Below are 26,499 nucleotides of genomic sequence, written 5' to 3' on the forward strand. Positions count from 1 at the left end.
TCACGAAACTTAAATGGTTGTTGCTTTATTGCAACAATTTATCTAAAAAGGTAATTCAGTAACAAAAGATACAGATTCTTTCAATTTCACTTTTTATATTTAAAGTGGTAACAAAACTTAAACCTTGATATTTCATTTTTGATTTAAAATAATTTATAACCACTTCTCTGTTTTAAATGAAATATATTTATGAAAGATCAAACGTTGACATTTTATGATGCGAATATGCACTTTGCTATATTTTATGTATTATTTTTGTTATAAATTGTCTATATATAACCACGATCCATGATTATAGCAATTACAGCTTACTTATTTAATATGTTTTGGTACTATCTTGATACTATCCCTAATTAGGGCAATTATTGTTGTAAATTATCTTTATATAACAACGGCCCAAGATTATAATAATGAGAGCTCGCGTATAAAATTTTATAATAGTACTATCTTGGTATTATCTCCTATTAGGACATTTATTGTCATAAATTGTCTATATATACCAAAATTATAACCATTAGAGCTCACGTGTTTAATATGTTTTGGTACTACCTATGTATTTTCCCTTATTCGGACACCTTTTCCAGACCTGTTAACGTTTGTATGCAGTGCTTAAGCTTAACAAATTTGCAAATAATTTACATCGGTCACATGTACTGTAGATATAACTAATATTAAACACCATAACAATTGCTTTATCCTGATCTACATTTTAAAATAGATGTCTCATACATGTGGGAAACCATTAACATAAACCATTTTACTCATCTGTTATTTTAATGATTCTTGCGAAAATGCAAAACTTATATTTACCTTGTCTTTTTCAACGCCTTAAAAGTTTTGTCTTTATATTCTTCTTTAAAAACAAACTACGCCAGAATAAATACCTTTTGTTTCATTCCGATATTTTGTAACAGTACCTCTATATATTTGAAAACAAAACATTAAATAATTTAACGAATAAAATAAAGGTAAGTAAAATGAAAGCATTAACCATTACCATAAACCATTTTATTATTTTATTCATTCATTATTCCAATGATCCGTATGAAAATTCAAAACAGATATTTAAAATCTTTTTTGTAAAGCTTTAAAAGATTTCTTTTTATACTTTTCTTACAGTACACTAGAATAAATATTTTTGTTTCATCTTGACATTTTGTAACAGTACCTCCAAATATTTAAAAAAGTATTAAATAATGTAACGAGTAAAATAAAAGAATCTGATACATAAAGAAAGAAGGGTTTTTGTAAGTTTTCTAAACTCTCTTTAAAGATGATAAGTGAGAGAAACCAAAGCTGCAACAAAGAAATTTGGAGAAAAAATAACCATCATATTCTTTTTAACCTCTCCATCTTCGCTTATTTTTTTATTTCGTTTGCTTTGGTGATAGAACTTAGAATTCCTGCTTTTGTTGATGTTAACGCAGCTTGCTTCATACACTTTTCATAATCGGCTGTTTTGTTCTTGGTAATTGGTTTCGCAACTACATCTTGTGTACATTTAGCTAAAAGAGAACAAAAAGATATCATCCTAAATTACTTTTGTTTTAATGATCACATTTTCACGTATTAAGTACTAAACTTAATAGTTCAAAGGGTTAATCTCGAATAATCTTAATGTTTACGATAAATGAAGCTACCGAATCAGACATAAAATTGTTTCTCTACTTCATTCTGTGTGTAGTTAACAAATAGATACCTACACGGAAAAGATATTACTAAGTGTTAGTAAAAGTAGAAAGAATTTGCGTACACAAAAAGAAACATATTTTATTTCCTTTCATTAATTTTATTATCAAACAAGGGAATGACATGCAATAAAAATACTTGCATTGATTTTATTATAACAGTAGTTGAACAATTGACCCAATTTTTTGTGCAATATAATAATTTTCAATAAATTTTTTTATATAAATATTGGCGTTGCATTAAATGGAAGCATGCTTTGCGATAACCTTTGACTTCCCATACAATAATATACTATTTTCATAACAGTTGTGAGCTTGCAACAGTTATGCAAGACTGTTAGGTTAAGTTTAGCCTATCTTTAAACAGCGCCATCTACGTTAATTCTGAAAATAACGGAAAACGTCTATATGAAGAAAGGCTGCAATTAAGTGAAAGCGCTTGTTATTTTAATATTTAAAAAGTTATTCCTTCGCTGTATTATCTATACTCATAAAAATTTGCGAAAATTATTCTTTGATAATTTTTATCTATTGTAGATGGGAAAATCCACCCAAATTAGTCATTATTTGACCGTACATAATTCTTCATGGTAAAAAATTATAGTTTTGCTTCAAGTGCACTTAAACTGTGGATTGGCAAAAACCTTCAAAAAACACTGTTAACAAAATAGTTTTAAAACATGACGTTTACACCGAACATGACAATAGACTGCTATGATAATTAATGGACTGATGTGACAATCCATTTTTATTTTATTTTATAACAGTAGGTGAACAGTTGACCCAATTTAGGGTTTACTGCTATTAATTAATGTTCAACTCCGTAACCGTAGCCTTTGAACCTAATCCAGAAAACAAGGGAACGTCTGGATCAAGTACTGGAAGAAATTTTCCTTCGTGGAGCACTTTTTTTGGAACCAACCCGCATTTGCGTTACATTTGGAGGAAAATCACGAAAACCTCACACAGTTAGCCTACCGTTAAAGGAAAAACTGTGGTCGGTTCAAGCCGGAATTCATATCGATCAGCCGATCAAACCCAGTTCACCTCACTGAAAGGAATCATACATTTTATGCATACTTGGTTTTGCTTTCGTTTGATTTAGCGTCAAATAATGCTTGTGATCCAATACATTATTTGTGTTTAATGACACTTGGAAATAGGTATTTGCTGTACAAAACTGTACTTTTTTGCATAAAAACTTATATAACTTCTAAACTGCTGGACTAAATCAGTCAAAATCTGCTTAAATTAAATTTATAAGCTCAAGATATGAATAGTAAAGCTCACGTTACGACTTAAAATATAAATTCTTACCATGGTATATATAAATATTTGAATTATTGATTAATTTAAATACTGAGATTAAAAAGAAATGCTTTTACCACTAAGAAAATACCCTCCAGAACAGGTTATGAAACATACTTTCGAATATGTCACAGAAAGGTGCTATTCAAATATGTTATACTACTAAGGTTGCTGATGGGATACTCACTTCACTTAGAAATGAACATAATTCATCATTAAGAATAAACTTCATTTCTAAGATTAATTTTATTTCTTGTTGTTCTTGCAATAATAATGACACCTGTATATATTTTAATAATAATGTTCTCACTATCCTCAAGAGCAAAATTAAAAATATTGAATATTTGAATAATGCTTTTTTTTCCCCTCACTAACTTTAGTTTAGGGTTCAATAAAACACTTGCAGATGTAAGACAATGTTTTATAGTGTTCCAGAAAAGAGATTTATTGATTTATTTGTTGCTGGATTACAACTTAAATAGTTGCTACCGAATTGTAACAGCAACATTTGCAGTTTTGTATACTCTTATTATATATTACGTTTATACAGTGTTTTTATAAATTTCTTCCATATCATTTGCAATATCATATATTTTTATTATATGTTTGTTAAATATTACGCTTATGCAATCATGTTTAAAATTTCCCAAATCATTTGAAATCTCATAAATTTTTATTGTATGCTTATTAAATATTACATTTACACAACTATGTTTTTAAAAATTTCTCCCAAATCATTTGCAATTTTATATGTTTTTAATATACGATTATTAAATATTGTGTAAATACAACTATGTTTTAAAATTTTCTCCTATCGGACCGAATGCTTCTTTTTATATTGCGTTTTAGAACAAAAGCGTGATTGAAAATGCTTACATAAAAATTTATAAGATAGTCCGCAAGTAAAGAAAATGGAATTTTCCCCCCACATAATTTGGTGTGTTTCATTGTTATATACAGAACAACGAAATACTGTTAAATCTTGTATTGGAACCTTGTTTAGAAAGTAATAAATATTTGTTTAGATTTGTTTGACAAAAAGTGGATTGGAAATAATTATGAGTAAATCTTGTTTCTTCTCCTACAGTTTTATCCAGTACTTATTGTGTTAGGATTTTATAGCTGAGATTCAGCTATGGAGCTCTAAATGATTCTTTAAATGGAACTCTGACTTAATAAAGTTAATTAGCTGCTGCGAGTATATGAACCAAACAGAATTACATTTAGTATGAAGAATCATATTGTCTTATAAATAACAATCTTAGAATTAGGTTTAATATCAGATCGTTGAATTAACAGTTCTAGAGCAACGTCTAGTTCTGAATTTGTTTTTAGCGTCTGCATAAAATAAAATTATATAAAGTTAGCCGAATTATGGATTTCGAAAAAAACAGTTTTTTGATTTTAGTTACTTTGAATTGAGGCGAAATACTTATGCATATTCTTTTCATAATTTATTTAAATTTGTTACCAAGTGTAATTCATAATCTATTTAATTTTTTGATTATTTTTAAGAAATTATTCATGTAAAATAATAACGAAAAAATGTGGCAAAATTTTTAAAAAATATTTCTTTTTCAATAATTATATATTTATTTAATATAAATGAAAAATAAGAATGAAAGAGATTATGGATTACACTGGGTAACAAATTGTTTGTTCCATTTATGCAACTGCTTGATCTTGCCTAATTAGGGTGTAAGCATTTCAAATCTGAAATTAGTTTTACTCCTAAAGCTAAAGATTTTTTAAAAATGACATTTTTGGCATTGTCGAAATGTACAAGTTTAAAAACTTTATGAATAACAAGGGATCGCGTAAATACTGCGACAATTTTCTAAGAAAGTTAAAACACATCATCGGATTTAAAATTACATACGAACTCATTCCCAGAAATTTTGTCGTAAGTGACTAGGCGCTCTTCTTTATTAGGACCTGTTTAGAAACACGTAGAAACAGTTCATAATAGAGCCCCTAGAATCGTGCGATGATATTTCCGGTTAGCCCTAACTCCCCCTAGAAGTTCGTCGCAGCATTTACGAAGCACCTTTTATATATAGTGTAATAAACATTTGGACAAAAAAGATTAAAAATATCATTTAAAATAAAAATAGCTTAGAAAGAGAAAGCGATTGCAGATTTGAAATCAGCGATATAAGAATATCTAAGATCTGTTTCTCATACAACAGAAAACAAAAAATTATCCCCCTATTTTGCATTGAATTTGTAACTATATTAGTTGGATACAAACATAGGTTTAAAAAACGAACCCTAGATCCTAGGTCTTTATGTCTAGGAACCCTAGGTCTAGGAACCTTTTGGGATACACTGGCTTATATCTTGTAAATTATATATTTTTTTAATTAAATAAAGTATATTTATGTTTGTTACAGATAAATGAAAAAGAGTCTTCAAAAATCCAAGAAGAAGAGGAAGCATTTCGTCCAACAAAAGAAGCAATCGTTCCGGCTTTAAAGTCGGTTTTTCAGCCTCCCGTCTCTCGGGTCGGCATGGAAACCGATTCTTCGACTTATTGTGATAGTTGGACACAAACTGAGTGGACAGGAGGTTGGGAATCACCACCTATAGGATTATTTCCATTCAGTCAAAATAACTTAATGCAATCATCTGCAATTTTATTTGATGATCATGTTGAACATCATTATGAGACATTAGAAGAAGCATTCGCTGCCCATGATGAAGAAATTGTACAATTGGAATATGAAGTAATTAGTTTAGTTCTTCTACCAACTCAACTTTATATCGTCAGTGGACTTTTTATTGTGAGCACAGCTCAAAATTCGTGTTTAAGAAAATAGACACAGAAAAAAAAATGCCTCTCTTTAATTTTCAACATAAATTTAACAACTAAACGTGTTTACTTTTTTAAACACTATTATCATTACGGGCAAAGTCCGGAGTGGTTCGGTATATTAAAAATTTAATTTTATCGGTGATCTCCTCGCATTCAGAATACTTAACGATAAAGTGTTTAATATAAATTTAATAATAATATCAATTTATAGGACCAATGGCAACCTGGCAGAAACAATTGTTGACAATGAAGTTTTTTGAAAGAAAGACTAATTTTTTTTAAAAAAAAAATTAACTAAGTGATTTAGGCAAGTGCACATAACATGGCGAATTCATTTTAATCCATTAGCTAAATTTTTAAAGAAAAGAACACTTTCCATAAGAGAAGTTTGAAAAACTAAACCAAATGCTATGTTCATTTATTTAAATACGATTTTGCTGGGTCCATTTTCTCCAGCACACTTTCCTAAACAAGCATTTTGAGCTGTGATGTATAAAGATTAAAAAGATAACCGACGATATACTATTTAGACTATTAAACGCACTCAATAATAATTAACTTATAAAATATACAAAAATTAAAGCTTATTCATTTTAATGTTTTTCATCTAAATGGAAGAATGTCGCCAAAACTAATGGTTCTTTTTTAAGAGTCTAAACAATGCAGATGAGAGTAAGCTTTTACATATTTAGAAATTAGTTCACAAATGCTTTTCATAGATTCTTTTCAGATGACATTTTGTGACATTTTCATAATTGGCATGGAACAGTTTTTTTTCCAAATCACTGATTTTTAATTCCTTTTTCCAAAAATGTTTGCTGGTGGATCACCTAACTTCCATTATAGAGTATGCATACCTTAGACAGAGATGCCAACTGCTCCGGACACGCCAAAATAATTAAAAAAAAAGAAACGGCAACTAACATAAAGTAAATTTTGCAAAAATTTGACTATTTTTGCTTGCTTTTTAAAAGGCATAGCATGACAAAAGTACTATAAAGGGGTAAATTATATAAGCCTATGAATTATTTAGAAATAGTGGTGGATTAAAATCTACTAAATTGAATTTATTAAACCGAGAATCACAATTCAAAAACTGCCACTTTAAAATATATATTTACTGTCCGGAGCAAGTTGGCATCTCTACTTAGAATACAGAAAACAAAATCATTTTAAAGACGGAATAATCCAATGTACCTTAAATAAAGCACCTAATTGATGTGCGGGTCATAACATAGGTTGCCGACGACTGGCAAAGGTTATTCACACTACTACTTGCAAATGATTCATGAGTTTCTGCAAAAAGCCACTTTACTCCAGCTCTTTCGTGGCTTTTAAAATGTTTAAATGTTTCAAAATTACAAAAAATTCTGAAAGCTTTAATTTTTACTTGTCTAACACATTCTATAAAATATTTTGCAAACAGTGTAGCAGTTAGCAGTCCTGCAAGACGTACATGTTTCTGTTATTTTTTCTCTTTTTTTGTGTAAGGGGTGAGTTAATACAGAGAGGGGGGGTATCTGCAATCTGAAAAATATGCTCCAATGCTTTAGTCGGGAGAATATTTACAAGCTTCTGTATACGCAACTTTCAACGATTAAACATGCGATTCCAAGAAAGGTACCTTTGCCACCGTTTTTACACAATGTGCAAGTGTTGTAAGTGTTCCTCAAGAACCGCTCTTAATACTTATTTCTAAAATCCTTGTCAAAATGAAGTGCAAAAAATATGCTTATTAAGGATTGCAATTCAAAGAAGGAAAAACAAAAATGTTATTGAAATTTAACGAATTTCTATTTAAGATTTAAACATCAAAAGCTTTTTGATTATCGAAGGAAATTGAAAAAAATTCAAAGGGGATTCTTTAATGACTAATTTTGAAGCTTTTAATCCCGGCTTTCTCACTAGTGTTTTGACAGTCTTCGATAACCTTTTTTTTTACCATACTTACCTAAACATTACTATTATATAAATATTATCTTACCTAAATATTACCTAAAGATTCTAAAATTACATATTAATCCTTTCGTCACGGATGTCAGCTCCGCTGAAGTTTGCCACTGTATGCTGATTCTGCCAACTTAATAGGAAATCTTTTTGAACTATGTAACATTCTGATAAGGATATAAAAATTTTAAGCTCTAGAAAGATTTCTTCACTCCTGAAAAAATTTTTTAAAAAATTTGCATATATTTAAGGCAATGATTATAGAACGCTGTTCTTTATAAATAGATTTCATATTAAAAAGTCAAATTAGGCTGATGGTTTTAAAAATTCCTAACTGGAAAAACAACTAAGGTTGTAAAAAAATTGCAGCAAAATGTTGCAGATCATAAACATTTTCTTTCTGAATTTCTTGTTCTAGTTCAAGAACTTTTCGACAGATGGTGCTGTGGATAGTAAACCCATAAATCAAAGAAAAAGTCATGTCACGTTTCGAAATTTGATTGCGACTAATCCACTGATCTCTATAGGTTACTGGATTGCCGATACGAAATAACCTGATGAGAAACCTTGTGAATTCGCTTATTCAATCCAGGTGAGGCTTACGTTTAGCATTAATGTCAACAAACGTGACTATTGCACTCTTAAATTATTTTAAAATTGCCGAATCATTTTAATTGAAAAAAAACGTAACCGGTTTATAAGTAATTATTTTCCTGAATATTTGCATTATTAAAAGAAAATGTTAATTGTCATTTATTTTACGATATAAAATTTGGCTGGTTTTATTTTTATCGGCAAGAATTAAGAGTGCAAAATTGAGCTAGAATTCCCCATGCTTTCTCTCACCCCCATCAAAACAGGCATCAAATCGGGACATTGAATTAGCAATCCAGATATCTAGCAGAGGTAGATAAACTGATAGTGCAAGTTTCGAAAAAACTGTAATGTTATTTTGATTTATTAAAAGGAAAAGTTTGTTGTGATTATGAGTTATTTTTCTTTGAATTTATCTGCCATACCAAACGTTGAGACATTTTTAAACTATAACCAGAAACAAAAGTGAATGTCTTGTCGTGTAAATTCATTCTAAGAATTATATTTTGAAGCTAAGAAATTTCTGCAAAGCGTCCATATTAAGACATTGCTAATAACGTAAATTGTTGTTCTAGGAAGTAACACTCTACAAAAGCCACTGTGAAGAGAAGCTTGGTCTCACACTTTGTTATGCTAATCCTGATGAACCAGAAACCAATATCTTTGTCAGTGAGGTATTATTCTTTATCAAAATCTTTGTTCTTAGTTTGATTTTTAAATCATAATACTCTTTTGATTTAAAATACAGTTCCACAATTAACTGATCGTAAGACACGATTCCCAGTAGATCACCAAAGCTTCACTGGCAGTGGTTTCATCAGCCTACCGTGGGTGCACGGTGTTTGTCCTCATTAAACTCCCAGAACGTTGCCCCTTGTGGAACTACGTAAATAAAGTACTACAACTACAGTACAACGATTACTAACTTAGAGGGTAGATAAGGCACAACATAACAATTGAGGATTGTACAGATACTCATGAAACGGGCGTAGTAAAGGCCGGGTACGACTTTCCGGTGGTTTATAGTGAAGCGGAATGTATGCAGGGAACTTAATATATTACTAACTTTCCCTTTGCACTCTTATTTTTCTTTTATTAAAATTTTTTTTTAGTCTGATCTGCTCGGAATAAGAAATTGATGGTTAATGTGCTAAGTTTGAAACAATTGCGCTAAATTAGCAAATTAATAAATTTTGAAATTAACCATCTATATATAACCTTACATTTCTCTTTTTAAACTGCGATTCCATTATAGTAGTTGATAATGAGGAAAAAATTTTCACTATGGAAAGTTTTAAATCTGGTTGCATAAGTTTTATTAATAATTAATTCGTAAACCTGTAAGCTTCTATGCATTGTAAATTGATTTTTAAATAAGAAAGGGTAAAAATAGGTAGGCAAATAGAAATATTTAGAATTGTTTTTCGGTAAAAGAAGAGAAAAGTTATAGCTCTCGCAATAAAATAAGGAATCTTGACTAAAAATCACTTTCATAACTTGAAATGATTTGAACTGATTGATCAAAAATTATCTTTCATAATTCTTGATTTAACCTTCCTTCCTCACGTTTCTGAGGAACCGTTATGTTCAAACTCGCATGCACAGCCAGCCCCCCCCCCCGAAAAAAAAGTGGGGATGCCCAATAATCTATGGTTGATTCCTAACCTCTAGCTATTGTATCTTGAAACTATTATTTGATTTCTCTTTTTGTTACTTTCAATATTTTCATTGTTTAATTAGAAATAACAGCTCATGAGATTTTTTCAATGGCAGCCAAAGGCATGAAGTATACAGAGTGAGCACATTTCATAAATTCTTTGCTAGAACAACAATCATCAATTATCTATTTGAAAGGTATTTTAAATAATGAACGTAGAACGTTTCAATTGCCGCCTTCAAATTTCTTAAACTTATAATGTTTTCGAATCGACTAAACGACGTTACTTAACAAATCATTTTCATGAATAAACCTCATGGTTGGAAAGCATGAGGTTTTTTTTGTATGTAGCATGAGGTTTTTCTTTAACAAAAAAAACTTCATGGAGTATTCCTACAAAACCGTAGGCATAAAGGTTAAAGTGAAAATTGTTGTGTAATAGACGACTGGGATTGGGAGTTTTAACTGTTTCCTTGTAAATATTTGCCTTAAGTTTTGCTGTTATTCGAAACCAGAAAAGTTCAACAGGTTCTGTTATGTAACAAATTCGCTTGAAGAGAAATAAGCAAGCTTCAAAACCCGTATTTTAGATTTTGGTCTAAGTTGAGGCAAATATTTACGTTACGTGGCGGTAGGCTCGATTAACAGTTAAATTCGCTACGTCACAAAATGGAAAGATGTCTAATTGGCTATTGCTCCAATGAGCATGAGTATTTTGTTTTATAAGAACTTTTACTTATCTGAGTTATGATTTATAAGGCTATTTGATTTTTATACTAACTGGTAAAATATTTTAACATCAATTTTTTTTTTCAGATCGAACCTGATAGTTTGGCAGCTAAAGATGGAAGAATTATGGAAGGAGATCAGTTACTTCAGGCATGTAAAATTATTTATCATTACATAATTATAAGACTGACAAAATAAAAATACGACGTGTTTGATTGCGTTAGAGATACAACGGCGATAGCAGGGCCACCATACACGTTTCTAAAGGTAGTTAGGCGGAGTGCACCACAGATTGTGTATATCTGATTCACAGTTCCACATGGCAGCATTTAAAATGAATGTAAAGTTGAGCTAAAAATGATGAGTTCAGAGCAGAACAGTGCCCAGCTGTACAACTTTGAGTGGTAAAAGGTAATCGCATTGTTTCTTTTGCTTAAAGTGTTGCACAAATGTCAAAACTCTTCGATTACCTCTATTCATTTCATTAATAGCAGCGGTGTGTTTATCGGATATCATGATGTTTTCTTTGCCCTGGTCTTGACAGCTTCATTATTTAAGCCCACCCTTCACGAAAACTTAATCGCTGTTTATTTATAGTACTTCATCCTGAAAAAACTTATCATAAACAAACACCATTCGACGATAAATATCACTTTGTCACTAAAAATCGTGCTCATATACGTCATTCTATTTTGGGCGCATCCATCTTTAACCTGACTTTACATTCAATTTAAATGCTTTCATATTAAGTGGTTCATTAGGCCCAGTCTGCGGTGTATTTCTACCTTCCTTTACAGCCTGAATAATGCCGTTGCTTTGTCTATGTCTCTATCGTTTTTTTTTTTTTAATGCCATTTCACGTGAACCGAAAAAGTCTTAAGTACCTTAAATTTTTGAGCAAGCACTTCTATAAGCTAACAGCTTCAAAAATTAATATAGTAGGCAAAAATTTCTCGAATCACTTACAAAGTTCTTGAGATATGGTGGAATTAATGAAAAGAAATTAACATTAAGGAACTTTCGCTTTCTTATTGTAACAATATTTTCTACATAGCGGCAATTTTGAGGGTCATAAATCCAAATCTGTAATAAAACAGAGTCATGTTTATTTAGAGAAATATGTTTTTGTGCTTGGGTTTGTAACTTAAAGTATCGTTAAACCATTAAGATCTCGTCCTATTACATGAAAATCTGATCATTAAATCAAAAATTATTTAGGTAGCGCTCTATACGATTGAGCTTTACTTACAATTTTAATTCTTTTCCAGGTAAACGGAGTGGATGTTCGTAATCGAGAACAAGCAGTCTCTCTTTTTTCTAGTAAAGAACCTGAAGTTACCCTTCTTCTTTCCAGACCACGTTTACAGGTAATAAGTATGAATATATTGTATTTCAAATTGTGAAGCAGACCGCAATTTCGAAATTAGTCACATTTTTAAAATTAGTCATATTTGAAAAAAATTTTATAATAATTTATTATTTAATTGTGGATGAAAAAATCTTGAATTATGAGGTATACATTTTTTATACCATATTAACCAACATTTTTTTCTATTGAAAGTTTCATCTGCTTTTATCTACTAGAAGCTGAGAAAAATTGAAATTATTTTTAAAAATTTATTTGGCAACAATGAAAAAATACTTAAATGAGGCGATTAATATTTAACTGTGGTTAACTTACGAGGGACTTACCATGCACAACGTAAAATTTCTTGATATTTTTTTCGCTAATAACCGATTGCTAATCTTTTTTTAAATTATAAAATACGATGTTTATTTCAAGTCGTCTGTTAATTTATTCGTTATTTAGTAAAGAGATTTTAATAAAAAACTTCATTGAACAAAAAACAACGATTTTATTCAACGAATGTCGGGTTTTATAAAAGCACATTTCTGATAGAATGTGATTATACATTAGCTTTTTTTAATTTTATTTTTTAGTTTATTCTTTCAATGATTGATACGATTTCAATAATATAGATACGTATGCATAGACTCAGAAAAATATATTTATCAATTTATTCAATTTATATTTAATAATTATTAATACGAATACGTAGCCAGCATTTTTAATCATGTTATTATTTCTTAATATCTTGTATATCGTCTTCATCTTAAAATAAATTTTTTAATTACCTGGCCGTTCGTGTTTCGCAGAACCGTTTTGCCAACTATTTAATTATATTTTAATGTTTCTCAAAATCAAATATTAATCTTTACGCTACCATGTCGTTTATTTTTTTAATGAAATACTAATAAATTTTTTAGTGCTTTAATTTAGGTCTTAAGTAAAAGTTCGTTTTTAAATTATTGTTAAGTTTTTAATAAAAGAAAGCTTAGAATTACTACCAGCTTTCAGAATTAAATCTTGTTAAGAAACATTCTGCTGCTTCAAAATTATTAGATGCTAAACAGCTGACTAAGCATACTATTTTTCGAAAAAAGGAAAATAAATGTTTTTTTATTGTCATAATTTATTTAAGTAATAAAAAGTAAATGCATATATGTACACAGCAAAAAATACAACAGGTTGCTTTGTTTCTTTATATGAGCAAAAAACTTCGAAAATACAATTTTGTTGTTCAAACTTATTATCGCCAGCTAATGTTAAGATAGTTGCTCTTTTCAGAAAGATAATGCTGAAAAAATTTGTGTAGAAAATTTTTTAATATTATTCCTCAACTTTAGCATAATTCACAAAATATTGTTATATCAGAAAAATGCTCGATATGTCTTAATTTGTTAAACAGCAAACATTAAAAATAGAAAATTGTAAAAAGATTCCAGAACTGTGCTATTTTTAGAATCATCTCAAAAGTTGTTCTTTTCCTAACTTAAGGTTTTTCTTAATACTAAAATAAGATATATTAAGACAGTTTTGGATAATAAATTATTTTATTAGTATGTTTAGTATGTTCAGCAAATAGTTTTAATATAATCTTTTTTTAGAAATTATAAATGGAAATTGTTCTTATATTTCGCCGAAAAGAGCAAGAATGATAATGTTTCATTTACGCTCAATTAAAACGTAACAATACTTTCATTAACCTCAGTATTGAAGTTTGTTTGATCGTAACATTTAATTGTTTGAAATAGTTAGAAACAATTAAAATTATTAGAAAGTAAAATTATTCATTAATTTTGTTAAGAGTGGCAAGAAAGATGAGGAAAAGCAGTAAAAAGCCTCTTTTCCATTCAATCAAATGACTCGAGTCACTTAAGCAAAAAATATAAATAATAATAAATAAAAATAATAAAAAAATAAATAAGTAAATAAGATAAGGAGTGTGAAATATAAACTCTATAGAAATATGCCCTTGAGTAAAACTGAAACATATCTGGAATAAATTTTGGACCGATAAATAAAAAAAATATTTTCAAAAAATTTCGAATAGGGCAGAAACGTAAATATGTTCGAAATAATTCACCTTGTAACCATTTAACTTTCATTCCATTGAAATTTCAATTGTAGACGGAATTGGTTAAGATCCTAAAAAATGTTTTGTAGTGCAGCAGCCAAAAATAAATTTAAAAAAAAATTAAAAAATATGATAAAATAATAAAGGAATAAATAAAAATGTACTGCTTTAATTTTTTAGAAAGTTTTGATGAATTATATATTGTTTTTTTTTCAATCTAAATGCCATAACCATTATCGTACGTAAAACTTATTTTAATATCATGTTAAGTATTTTAATTTAATATACAGTGTTACTAAATGAATGATCCCAAGAAGCGGGAACATAAAAACTTTATTAACTTCAAAAAAATATGAAAATGTAAATAAAAATGGACATGTTTTGAGTTCTCAAAAATTCACGTCTCGAGTCATTCACGTAGTAGCCGAGAGTGAAACAATGAATTCCTTGCCAGTGCAACCATGGCTATATTGGATAAACCAGACGCGTATAGATTAAAGTGATGTATGTTTGATTTCAAAAGTACCTTAGTCGAGTTTTTCATTTTTATTACTCCATCCCTTTTTTAATAATTGCAATTTATCTAACCTTTTAAAGATACTTAGATGAATTTTTATGATCGCTTGATTTAATTAAGTTGATTGATATGATTCTTAGGGAGATGATGAAGATGACGAAGAAGAACGACTTGAAGATTTTCCTAAGGAATTTTATATGGTGTTGTATCATTTATACTTTTCTTTTTCATACAGAGTGATTCTGTGAAAAAGTTACAAATTATAAGAATTGGGAAATGCACACAGTGCGCAAAAAAAAAAAAAAAAAAAAAAAAACTCAACCGCCCTGATAACTTTTGATCTAATGATCGGATCTTCACGTTTTAGGACTCAATCTTAATGGTGCAAAGTGATGACCTCAAAATATGCTAATTAATTAGTGAAGACAATATTTTAAGTTACGAAATCAGACAAATGAACATACCTTTTTTCAGACTGATCCGGCTTTCTAACTCCAAAATATAGAGGGTAGCCGCAATCTGGGAAACATGGTCGCCATAGTTTAGTCAGGAAAGCGCTCTAAGGTTTAGACCCCTTAATGTTAATTTTACTTTTTGCCTATTTCGCCATATCTCGAATCTCGAGAACTGTTTAAGCGAATGGAAAAACACAGATAGAAAATTTGGTTATCCAAAGATAATTCCATGCAAAAAATAACTTTCAGTAAATATTTTTTTTTATTATTTTATTAAATAACGATCGAAAAAATTTTGAATTGTAAAGTATGTAATTTTTTGCATCATTTTAAAAAAATATGATTTTACATGACAAAGTACAAAATTTGTGCAAAATCGGTCGATTTGTTCCTGAGAAATCATATTTTAAATATCTTACTCTTTTGAAATCCACTTTCTTGGGAACAATTCGACCGATTTTACTCCAATTTTGAATTTTGTCATGTAAAATTATATTCTTTAAAATGATACAAAAACTTTTATAACTTGCAATATAAAATGTTTTCGACCATTATAAATAAAGTAACAAAAAATAATAAATATTTACTAAAGGTCATTTTTTGCATGGAATTATCTTTGGATAAACGAACTTCGTAATTGTATGCAAAAAGTTTTCAGTTCACTTAAAACGTTCTCGAGATACAGCGAAATACGCAATAAACAAAATTAACATTAAGTGGTCCAAACTTTGCAGCGTTCTCCTGATCAAACTATGGAGACCATATTTACGAGATTGTGGCTACCCTCTATAGTTTGCATCAGAATTCAATCCGTTGAAAAAAAGCTATGCTTATTCAGAGAAAGTGCGTTTTTGTGTCTGATTTCGTAACTTAAAGTACAGTCTGCACTTATTAATTAACATATTTGAGATAACCCCCTCGAAGCATTAAGATTGAGTCTTAGAACGTGAAGATCTGATCATTAGATCAAAAATTATTCAGGGTGGTCCTTTTTTTTTTTCTTTCCTCACTGTACACCGCTAAGGGTGCATTTCAAACGTTACTTTTATGAATCTTAATTTTACGGCTTTTGAAGATTGCTTTCAGATGGACTCAAAAATCGATATTTTAAGTAATTTAACAATTTTGTGACTAACTTGTTAATCACACTCAGTAGGCTTTTTCTGAGCTTATTTAAATGTAATTTTCGACAATAATTATTAAAAAATGGTAAAATTAACATTACTTTAGTTTTATATTTACGCTTATGCACATAAGATAAGATAACGTAGATAAATGCGTATCAAATACGTATGAACAGCCAATTTATAACGGGGAAGCACCCCTAACGGCGTAAAATAACATTTTCAGACTTCTATAATGTATGTATATCCTCGTTAACATCAAGTCGAAAGTGGACAAAATATTTGTTCACATTAAAAGTGCTTAAGTTTATAAATTTTTTTGATGGAAATCCTACAATACGCAGACATTTTCTATTATGTATATGCGTTTTCTAATCTTAAATTTCTATTATGAATATAAAACTTAATATATATTTCATTTCAATGAATGTTTTTATTTGTAGCTCTATATTAAATCAATAACTTTTACTTATCTCATAATAAATACAATCAATTACTTTAAAAATAAAATTATTATTAGAAAAAAATATGAAAGTTCAGACAAAATTCAACAAGTGTACTTACTTTCGGAGATCTATTTTGTTTTTTAATTCTGCAGAAGCAAATAAAAAATGAGTAAAAATTAACTACCAGGATTAAACTGATTTAGCGCACAAATTAGAGAGGATTACTAACAAAAAAAATTGGTAATAGTTTGTTTGGTTTCTCATTCGCACATGCAGTCAAAAGTCTTCCAACTTATCCAAAAAAATAATTCGTGTTTTTATTTGGCATTACAAAATGATTGATTGTTTCGTAGGAATCCATCAGAGGAAAGTAGACCAAAGTTCAGAAAAATTTCACACTACTTCACCTGTAGAAATGCAATTCAGTTGTATCAATTATTGAAAGTGGACAACCTATGAGAGGGTGGGAGAATCCATATTGAACAAACGATCACAATGGGAGGTCATTTCTCAGGAAAGCATGCTTCATTACCTTCCCTCTCATGAGGTGAAAGAAGCTTTATTCAAATTAAGAGTACAAAAGGACTGTTTTCTGTAATGCCCCCTCATCATTTCTTAGATTTGAATGCTGTAGTTTTACTATTATCGACACAAGGCATTAAAAAAAACATACTTTTATAGATATAGAACTGCGAATAATCCGTTTTCTTATCTGCCGGAAGGGAAATCAATTTTCTGTTCACATTAAAAGAAAAAAATTTATTATAATAATTATTAGTTAATATAATTAATTAGTATAAATAATATAAATTAATATAATTAACTTTAATTAATATTAATATAACTATTATAATTAATATTAATTAATATCATTAATTAATATTAATTAATATTATTTATTTCAATTAATATTAAAATTTATCTAAATAATTGACTTCATAAGATTAAGCGTGTTCACGTTAGAAGTATTTTAAAGTGTTATATCCTTCTACAATTTGATGGAGAATGAAAAATTTAGTTGTTAAAGGAATCTCATGTTAAGCGTGTTCTCGTTAATGAAGTTTGACTATGTATGTACAGGGGGAGGTAAAAAAGTTGGAAACACTTCTATTATGTATTTATTAAAAATGTATATACACCCAAAGTTACTACAACATGAATAGCGTGTAGAGAAAGATTGCGTGTCTCTAGGTTCAACACCATGGCTGATTTGAGAGCCCGTATCACAGCTGCTATAGAGCATATATTTATTACCGAATATCTTTAATGAATAATATTATTGATGAATACACTTATTACATTAACACACCTATGAAATTCGGGAATTAGTTTATATGCCATGAGACAAGTGGTAAAATTGTTCAAGCTCATTTATCAATTTTTGGTGTACTAGCAATAAAAGAAATGCTTTTTATTGAAAATGTTTAAAAGTTCTCCAAAAGTTACATGCACATTTTATAATTTTTTGATAAAAAGCTCCTTCGGAGCATTAAAATTGAGAGAAAAATTAACTATGTTTACAATACATGTCACGCATGTGAGTGAAATTATTAAATATGAATGAAACGTACACAGTTTAAGTGTGATAATTAATTTATTATTTCGCTTTTATTAAAAGGTAATATTTAAATATAAAATTTTATCGCAAATATGATTCTAAAGAAGAGTATAAAACTAATGTCATCTGTCAGCCAATGAGCTACCGGCAACAGCTTCACACTTAACATATAAATAAATATACGGGATATCTATTGGAGACTTCGCAATGTTTTCATATTTTTTATAATAAAAATGGCGCCGTTTTTCCTATATTGGAGAAGAAAAAGAAGTAAAGAAAAAAAGACGCTCTTGGAATCAATTCAGAAGTTGTCGCCGCTCTCTTACCCCAAAGTTCTATCGTCTGGGGTATTTTTTAGAACTCTTGTTCATTGTATGAAAAAAAAGTATGTACGCGCAAGTGTTTTCTGATAACGTTACAGAGAGAAGCCTTCACAATACTTGACGTTTAAAACTGTTATGAAAAACCAATTTTCTTTCGTAAAAGAATATAATTCGTTTGACACAAGAATTTTTCCTTTTATTTTAAGTCGAAATAACATTTGCTGCGAAATAACTTGTTTTAAAGTTATTAACTATTTTTAAAATTTATGGGTGCGTATTTATATAAGGGTAGCCATTATAAAAAGTGGACACGTGTGTTTCAGTCCCAATGGCTACAGCAGCGCAAACGAACAGGGATATCAAGGGCGGTGTGAGGCGTTCCTGGTGGAAAAATGTATCGAAAGTAAAGTCGTACTACGCATGGATGCGTCCAGAGCGGAACAGCCTGCCCCAAGGGAGCTCTAGTTCAACACAATACTACAAGACTCTGACGAAACTATAAAAAGTAAACAAAATCTAATGGTTATTATTTCTCACACGACAAGTGATCCTTCTCCATAACAATGCCAACCCACACTCATTCCGTGAAACCCAAAGGACCATACGAAAAATTTCCTTTGAAAAGTGTTGGAACACCCACCGTACAGTCCAGGTTTGTCACCCTGTGATTTTATCTTGAGCCACTTAAGAGAGCATTAGAAGAGACATGTTTTCATTCTGACGACGAAGTGAAGGTAGCTGGGAAGGACCTATTCTTCTAGAATCAATCACAATCTTTCTACAGCAAAGCATAGACCTGCTTTCTAAACGATGGGATCGGCGATTTCTTTTGATTTCTATTAAAGGTATTCCTTTCACTAAACTTGTCCACATTTCATTTTTGCAACTCTTATAGAACATTTGTAAAATATGAAATCTGCTTACATAAGATGTCAAATGTAAGTTTGTCTAGTTTACTTATAGGGGAAATATATGCCATTGAATTTCTTTTTTTTTTTTTGTAAAATTTATCTAACAAATTGCTACTGAGAAATATCAAAACTTGTTGATAGTCCGAGAGAGTAGTTGAAAGGCATATCAGAAACACCTCCTAGTTACAACATGCAATCAAACTAGTTTTAAAGCTTTTCTTTCCGTTTACCTCACTAGTGATTCGTCTAATTTCGATATTGCTTTAGAAATTTTTGGCAAAAGTAAGATCAAGTATACATATTAGGGGTCGCAAACTACTATGTAAGCAAGTGAAGAAAAAAAAAACCATGTCGAAATCTTGCTTATTCTGAAGAGGGTGGGATTGAAGGCTTCAAAATCTTTTTGATTACCCGAGAACAGTTGAACTATGATTATTAAAGATCTCTCCAAGTTTTACCAGGAAATCATATCAATGTTTGATGTTTTCCATGTCTCCACTCTCACTAGTGATTTAAAAAATTTCGATAGCGTCGGATTATTGATTTCCGCGTTCAAATGTGTATCCTTTTCTTCTTCTTAGTCTTTGGGAAGGATTCTAGAAATATATATTAGAAGAGAACCTTATTTGTAATTTTAACATATCAATGTAGCTCACAGCTCTCAATAAGTGTACATACCGCAGAAATGGCTTTATTTATTTTCATTAAATCTTAATATTTTTTTTCAGTTACAGCAACGACAAAGTACACAAGATTCAAAGAATGACGTTGATAAAGTGAAAAATACCAACAATGAGGCAGATTGGAGTTTCATTAGTAGTCGCTTACTTCTTCCACATGGTACAGTTCCTAACCAAGACATAAATCCTTCCTCTAGCAATCAAACAGATGAAAAGTGTGCGAGCACTACGGCATTGTACGATGTTAGCCCAGAAAATAATTCGAAAAAAGATCCCTACACTGCTGGACAACCATCTGATGATTCAAAGTAAGTATTATTGCATACTTGCCTCGCTTCTACAGCAAGAAGTTACTTGTCAGTTTCAGTTCTATAAACTGGAATTTCAGTGTCTAGACGCAAAATAACAGTTAAAGAGTAAGGAAACAAACATGGGGGGGGGGGAAATGGTTTAATCAGTAAAGGAGGAGGAACAAACTTAAACAAGAACCCTACTTCAATCAGGATGAGAAAAACACGATTAAACGAGAACCTCACTTCCAGTAGTGGAAAAGGAACAAGATTGAACAAGAATCCTATTTTCAGTAAGGGAAGAGAACTAAGAATGGAACAATCTTTCTTGTTCAAGCATGTTCCTCCCCCCCCCCCATAGGTTGAGCCACTTTGCACGTGTTTGTCTGATTGCTTTTCTACTGTCATTTTGTGTTTAGACTCTGAGGAAAGTTCTTGTTAATATATCTGAAACTATAGTATGTTCATTTCTGTACATTATTTATGTTTTATTTACACTGTTCTGCTTTATTCGTGCGTAGTACAAAGTATACCCTATCCTTCACTGGTTACAGTGTTTAGGCTTCTATGAAATAATTAATAATGCTTGGTGATTAGTAAATTCTAATGATTAGTAACGCTTAAAATGATTCTGATGCCAATAAATTAAGTATATATCATTCATGCTTGCGTAAGTTTTGTTTGAAATGCCGAGGAAATATTCTGGAATGTTGAAATCATTTTCTTTGGACCTCATATTTCAGCTAAACAAAGCAATAACAAACCAACGTTGTTTAATAGTCCTCTTCTGTGTTCTCTTAAGTCTGAAGATCTTTGCTTCTAATTGAGAGAGATTTTAAAAACTCATTGAGAGAACAAGCAGAGATACTTGCTAAGTCTTTATTTTTCTCATTCAGTATCCGTGTTTCAGCTGTGTACGTTATAACGGATCTCAGCAAAATTTTATAAATGTATAGTCTACTGTTTTCAAGTGATGAAGTTAGGGTTTTGTAGTTCAAAAAACACAAATTAGCGGTTGTGACTGTGGCGATCTTCTGACAAAAAGAGAAAGTGTCTCTAACAATTTTGATATGTGGCAACCAAATACAGCCCCCCACATACAAATATCTAGCACCATTTTTCGAACGGCAAGTTTGTCAGCGCATGAATAACTGGCTCTTTAATATAGTTTGGGTTCTATGATTCTGATGAACTATATTTTCATTGAATCTCTGGCCAGAATAATCTGGCCCGACTATCTCTTGCATAGATTCCCTCTGTATCGCATAGTGGTTCAGATAGTAAAGCTTGCTTTTCTTGCCATCAATCATTCCATAGAGATTATCACTCTGTCAATAAAAAAACAAATAAATAAATAAATAAATAAATAAAACTCTCTTACGTCGTCTCTAAATTTAAAGTATTTTATAGCTTCGCATAACATTGTTCTGTCTAAAGTTTTAGAACATAAAACTATCAAAAAATGTCATCACTCTATATTTTATTTTTTCCGATTCGATAATTTGTAAATTTTTGGTAAAACTATAAACAAACTCTATCATCTCTAAACCTCATATTTTTGATGGCAAAATATGGGATAGGCACAATTTTGGAGATGGGGTTAAGATGGTGGATTTGATAAATAGATTTCGGTTTTTATCTCTGGTGGCTGCTTGAAACCCACTAAGCTTTAGATGATGGATAAAAGTTGGTTTAGGAAGTAAAGGCAGGCTGTGCGCAATGCCGACCACATTGACACTACAATACGTTGGCCTCAAAATTGTAGAACTTTAACCTCTATGTTTCCTTGACCGACAACTAGATCTTAAAGGAATGCTTTGCTATAACTGAAGCTTTGAAGCTGTTGTAATAATTACTTTTCTGTTTTCTCTCAAAATTTTAATTTCAACGACACCTTCAAGAAACCTCGTCTTCAATTGAACGTTAGATGATCAATTGGTTGTCAATAGCAACAAACTTTAGTGAGAAAAATGCACTCTAGCGATTAGCAGCCACAAGACGCAAACGATTGATTGCGGATTTTCAACTCTAATTCAGTCTCGTAAGTTGGGAACTTTCATTTGTTTGCCTTGGATGGCCTGTTGAATATTGTAGATAATTTTCACTTGGAAATATTCAACAGCACACAAAGCTATAAAGAATCAGAAGAACTTGAAATTTGATCCGAGTATTCAGGAAGAAACTGAAAGAATATGACATGTAAAATAATAGTTAAAAAGTTTAGAGGAAGAGGGCCCTTTACAAGTCATAACGTAAATGATTTCAGTTACAGGTGCCATTTTCAAATTTAAATAAATAGAATGAAAAGGAAATAGGGATACTAAAAACAAAAAATAATTGTTAACCGTTTTAAGACTTCCTCGAGAAATACTCGATATGTTTGTCTACCGTTTTCTGCCATAACTTAAAAACAGAAAACGGCATTCTTCATAACAGATCGGTATATCAAAGGTGACATAACGAATGCAATGCGGGAATTAATGACTTTAATTCACCTAAGTTTGCAATAGAGCCATTGAAGAATACACTTTTCAGAACAGACAGAAATGGCATGCATTAAGTGATCTTGGTGGCCAGGCTGTTGGAAAGTGATGACTGGTTTAATCATTTTCAAAATGCATATTAAGCAGATCTATTATGCTTTTGTACATCATGCCAGCAGAGTAGTACATTGAGTGAAACGCCATCTATCGCTAATATTTTAAACAAATTTTTTTGTTTTTATCTTTGTTCTGCTCTTTGTGAAGCTTTTGTCAATTTTCAGATAATTTTGGCTGGTGGCTTTTTTTTAAAGCTTTTCAAAAGTCGGACTTTAGTTATAATAAACATGCTCACGCACATTCCATTTCCTTGCTTCTTTTCTAAGCTTCCGTGCTTCTTTAATTCTAGAACAAAATAACAAGATGAGAATTTATATATGCATTGAGATAATAAGATAAAAAAAAAACCATACATTGAACTCCAGGAAATTGTTAGCTGAAGATCACAGATATCTCCAATAAGTGAGAAAAGCAAAGCAGAAGATGTAGGACAATTTACTGCTTTTGATAAGAAAAACCTCCCAGAGATCAAAGAGATATTTTTGATGGAGGAAAGAAATCGAAATTATTAAAAGGACAATAGAAGAGCGTTTTTAGCAAATATTTTGCTATTCCTTCTGCCTTAAATTTCTGTAGTTTTCATTAAATAGAGGTGCACTCAAATAGCATCTTTGTTCTCATTATTTTTAATATTTTTATTTGTATGTCAGTTCTTGTTATTTTTATGTTTTGGGCTTGAAAAAGTTGCACCTTCTCTCACTGAAATGCATTTATTAAGTGATAATTATGACTTCAATGCTCTTGAACTTTGCTGTAAAGCCAAAGTACTTTTGGAACCAAGGAAGCGTTCCAAAATGAATTTGCGATGTGTTGCGATAAAATTATTTAAACGTTGTCTAAGTTATTACTTGCCACCTTGTAAATGATTTGTAATTTTGAAACATAGTAATTTAACTTTCTAATTGTTTTTGCCAATTTTCTTAGAAATTAATGTATAATGATTTAATTGTAGGACTATTTCTCGAGTTCAGTCAGACACAAGTTTGGACAAAGAAATGGCCGCTCTCAATAAAGAAATGCAAAGTATTCAAATTGAATGTGAATCTTTGGTTAGCAGACATATACGTGAGCAGTGGTTCAGGTGTCGTGCCGGTCATCAATATGTTGCAACTACAATGGAACCTGTTTCTAGTATACCTCCCCTTGAACCCTCCTTACCCACTCTTCCTAATGAAAAGAAAAAAGAAAGTGTTGCCCAGTGGGTTAAAAATGTTACCTTTGAAAATCGAAAACATAATAAACCCAATTCTTCTTTCACGGAAGCAATGGCTGCTCGCGGAGTGCCATTAACTCTTGAACTTGCTCCAATACCAGACTGTACTAATGGTAAGTTTCCTGAATATGACGAGCCTTCAAAACTATTTCCAAGTTCTCCTAAGCTTGTGGACAAAAGTACGCAACTTTGTGAAAGTGACGTTGCTAGCATTGTTAGTTGTGATACCTGCCGTTATTGCCAAGTGCTCGTTCATCAAAAACGAACTGCAGAACAAAATGATCGAGGTGTTCCAAGCTTTGAATACAGCCAACCTCAACAACAATTTCAATGGTATGGTGCCCAGAGAGGGATGAGTAGAACAACTAGTAGTGATCCATTTGTTACTGAACCTAGTAAATTACCAGCAAAACCTGCTAGTGTAGCGGGTAGGGATTTTATTGATAGACAAGTAGAACGAAATAAAAATTACGTTACTTTCTATCCTTGTGCTACCATGTACACTAATCAAGAAAATTTGCAGCACACTATATGGTTACAACAACAGCTGTTTCGCCAAGCTTTAGCTCACAAACATTATAAAAAAGCTAGTACTATACCTACTTGTACACAACCTGTTGGTAAGCAATGGAATCAAAAATATCCCTCCTCTTCTTTCGATAGTTTGCCTCCAACAAGAAATCTACCTTATTTACGAACTAATCAACCACCTTCTACATCAAAAAGTCCTGGTAAATTGCATTTTTATTTTTTATATTTGTCACTCACTTTCTTTAATAATGTTTTTCAGAAATCTTTCGCCACGAAAAATCGCCTCTTCAGAACCCTAATCACACATCGTGGTTTTATCTTCAAGGTCCACAATATCATATATGATTATCCTGATAGATTTATTATGATTATAATGATAGATTTCCTACCCCAGCAGCCCATGATTACATGGATGTGATTTCAGTTTGGAACATTTTATTTCAATTTTTAAATGATACTTAATAGTGGAAGAAGGCCGTTATAATTCCGAATAATATCTCACAGACGTTTAATCTTCAATATGTTTTTTTATTACTTTTTTATTTGATCCAGGGCATTTAAACAAACAGCTGCATGTGTTCGGCTCTATGGAGAGGATTGATAAATTAGGCACGTGAATGACTGGGTTCTGGTTTTTGGTTTATAGGTGATTCTCACGAAACATGACAATTCACTGTCCCTTGCTGCAAGATCTAATACTATAATACTAAAAGAGCTTTTTTTTTAAAAAAAAAAATTTATAAACAGCATTGCTGTCAGCATTTTAAAATGACTTTGCACTAGCATTGACTGTTTTGTATACTTAAAAAATTTAATTGAATATCAAAATGTCATTTTCCTGGCATTTCCCAAACAATATTTCCAATAATAACAAGCTTCAAAACTTCCCATATATTTTTCAAAATCAAACTTAATTTTTATCTTATCCTATGTAAGCTTTTCCAGAATATACGCAGAGGGTATTGTTTACTAAAACTCCGTTTAAAATAATTTTTTCTGTCAATAATTTGTTTGTCCCATGAAAATCTGTCATTTTTCTGGCTACTTTTATATAGTGATTTATGACCAAAATAGATAGCGCCAGGAATTAATATCTTATGTTAATAGATTGATTAGATACCCGCCTATCTGAACATGTCTTGTTGCATGAATAAAGAACCAATTTTCTGGCTCAAAATCTATTTCAAAAAATTTTTCAAGGTGAGTAGGTTTTCATGCTGTCATTTTCCTGGCTTCTTGAAATCATTAATAACAAAAACTACATAGATATATCTGAGCTATTTTAAGAAATACTGTTGTTTTCTGCAGAATATAAACGTCTTCGGCCAAAATATTAAATTAAAGTAAAGTTATATGCTATAAAATGGCGAATTTGTCATTATCCTGCCTGTCATTTTCCTGGCTTATGAATGCCAGGACATTGAAGTGTTACCAGAAATTCTTTTTAACTGCTAATACTGTAAAGAGGGAAAGCAAATATTAACCTAATACCAAGTTTATGTATGATTGTAATATGCTTGGATGTAATCAAAGTTATTTATTTATTTAATGATTGATTATTATACACAACTTTATTCTGTACATATCAGCAACAAAAGTTTTTTTGCTTCTTTCTACAGTGGATCAAAAAGAATTAATTAAAGCAATTTATGGTCCATCTAACATAAAGGCTTTAGTTGAGTTATTTACTATTA

The 26,499-nt window shown here is 30.5% G+C and overlaps 1 protein-coding gene across 2 annotated transcripts in view; it reads left to right on the forward strand.

The window, feature by feature from the left end:
* Slip1 (SLo interacting protein 1) overlaps positions 1 to 26,499 on the forward strand; it is a 98,909-nt gene that overhangs the window by 62,180 nt on the left and 10,230 nt on the right. For both annotated transcript variants that reach the window (XM_071188133.2, XM_043041329.3), the window contains exons 2-8: positions 5,390 to 5,722; positions 8,928 to 9,026; positions 10,826 to 10,888; positions 12,007 to 12,105; positions 14,815 to 14,874; positions 20,220 to 20,479; positions 24,014 to 25,005. In XM_071188133.2, coding sequence (XP_071044234.1) covers positions 5,390 to 5,722; positions 8,928 to 9,026; positions 10,826 to 10,888; positions 12,007 to 12,105; positions 14,815 to 14,874; positions 20,220 to 20,479; positions 24,014 to 25,005 — 1,906 coding nt within the window. The remainder of the gene's footprint in view (positions 1 to 5,389; positions 5,723 to 8,927; positions 9,027 to 10,825; positions 10,889 to 12,006; positions 12,106 to 14,814; positions 14,875 to 20,219; positions 20,480 to 24,013; positions 25,006 to 26,499) is intronic.

This window comes from Parasteatoda tepidariorum, chromosome 12 (assembly GCF_982258835.1).
Source record: "Parasteatoda tepidariorum strain Cologne lab strain chromosome 12, Ptep-v5.0, whole genome shotgun sequence".
NCBI lineage: Eukaryota > Metazoa > Arthropoda > Arachnida > Araneae > Theridiidae > Parasteatoda > Parasteatoda tepidariorum.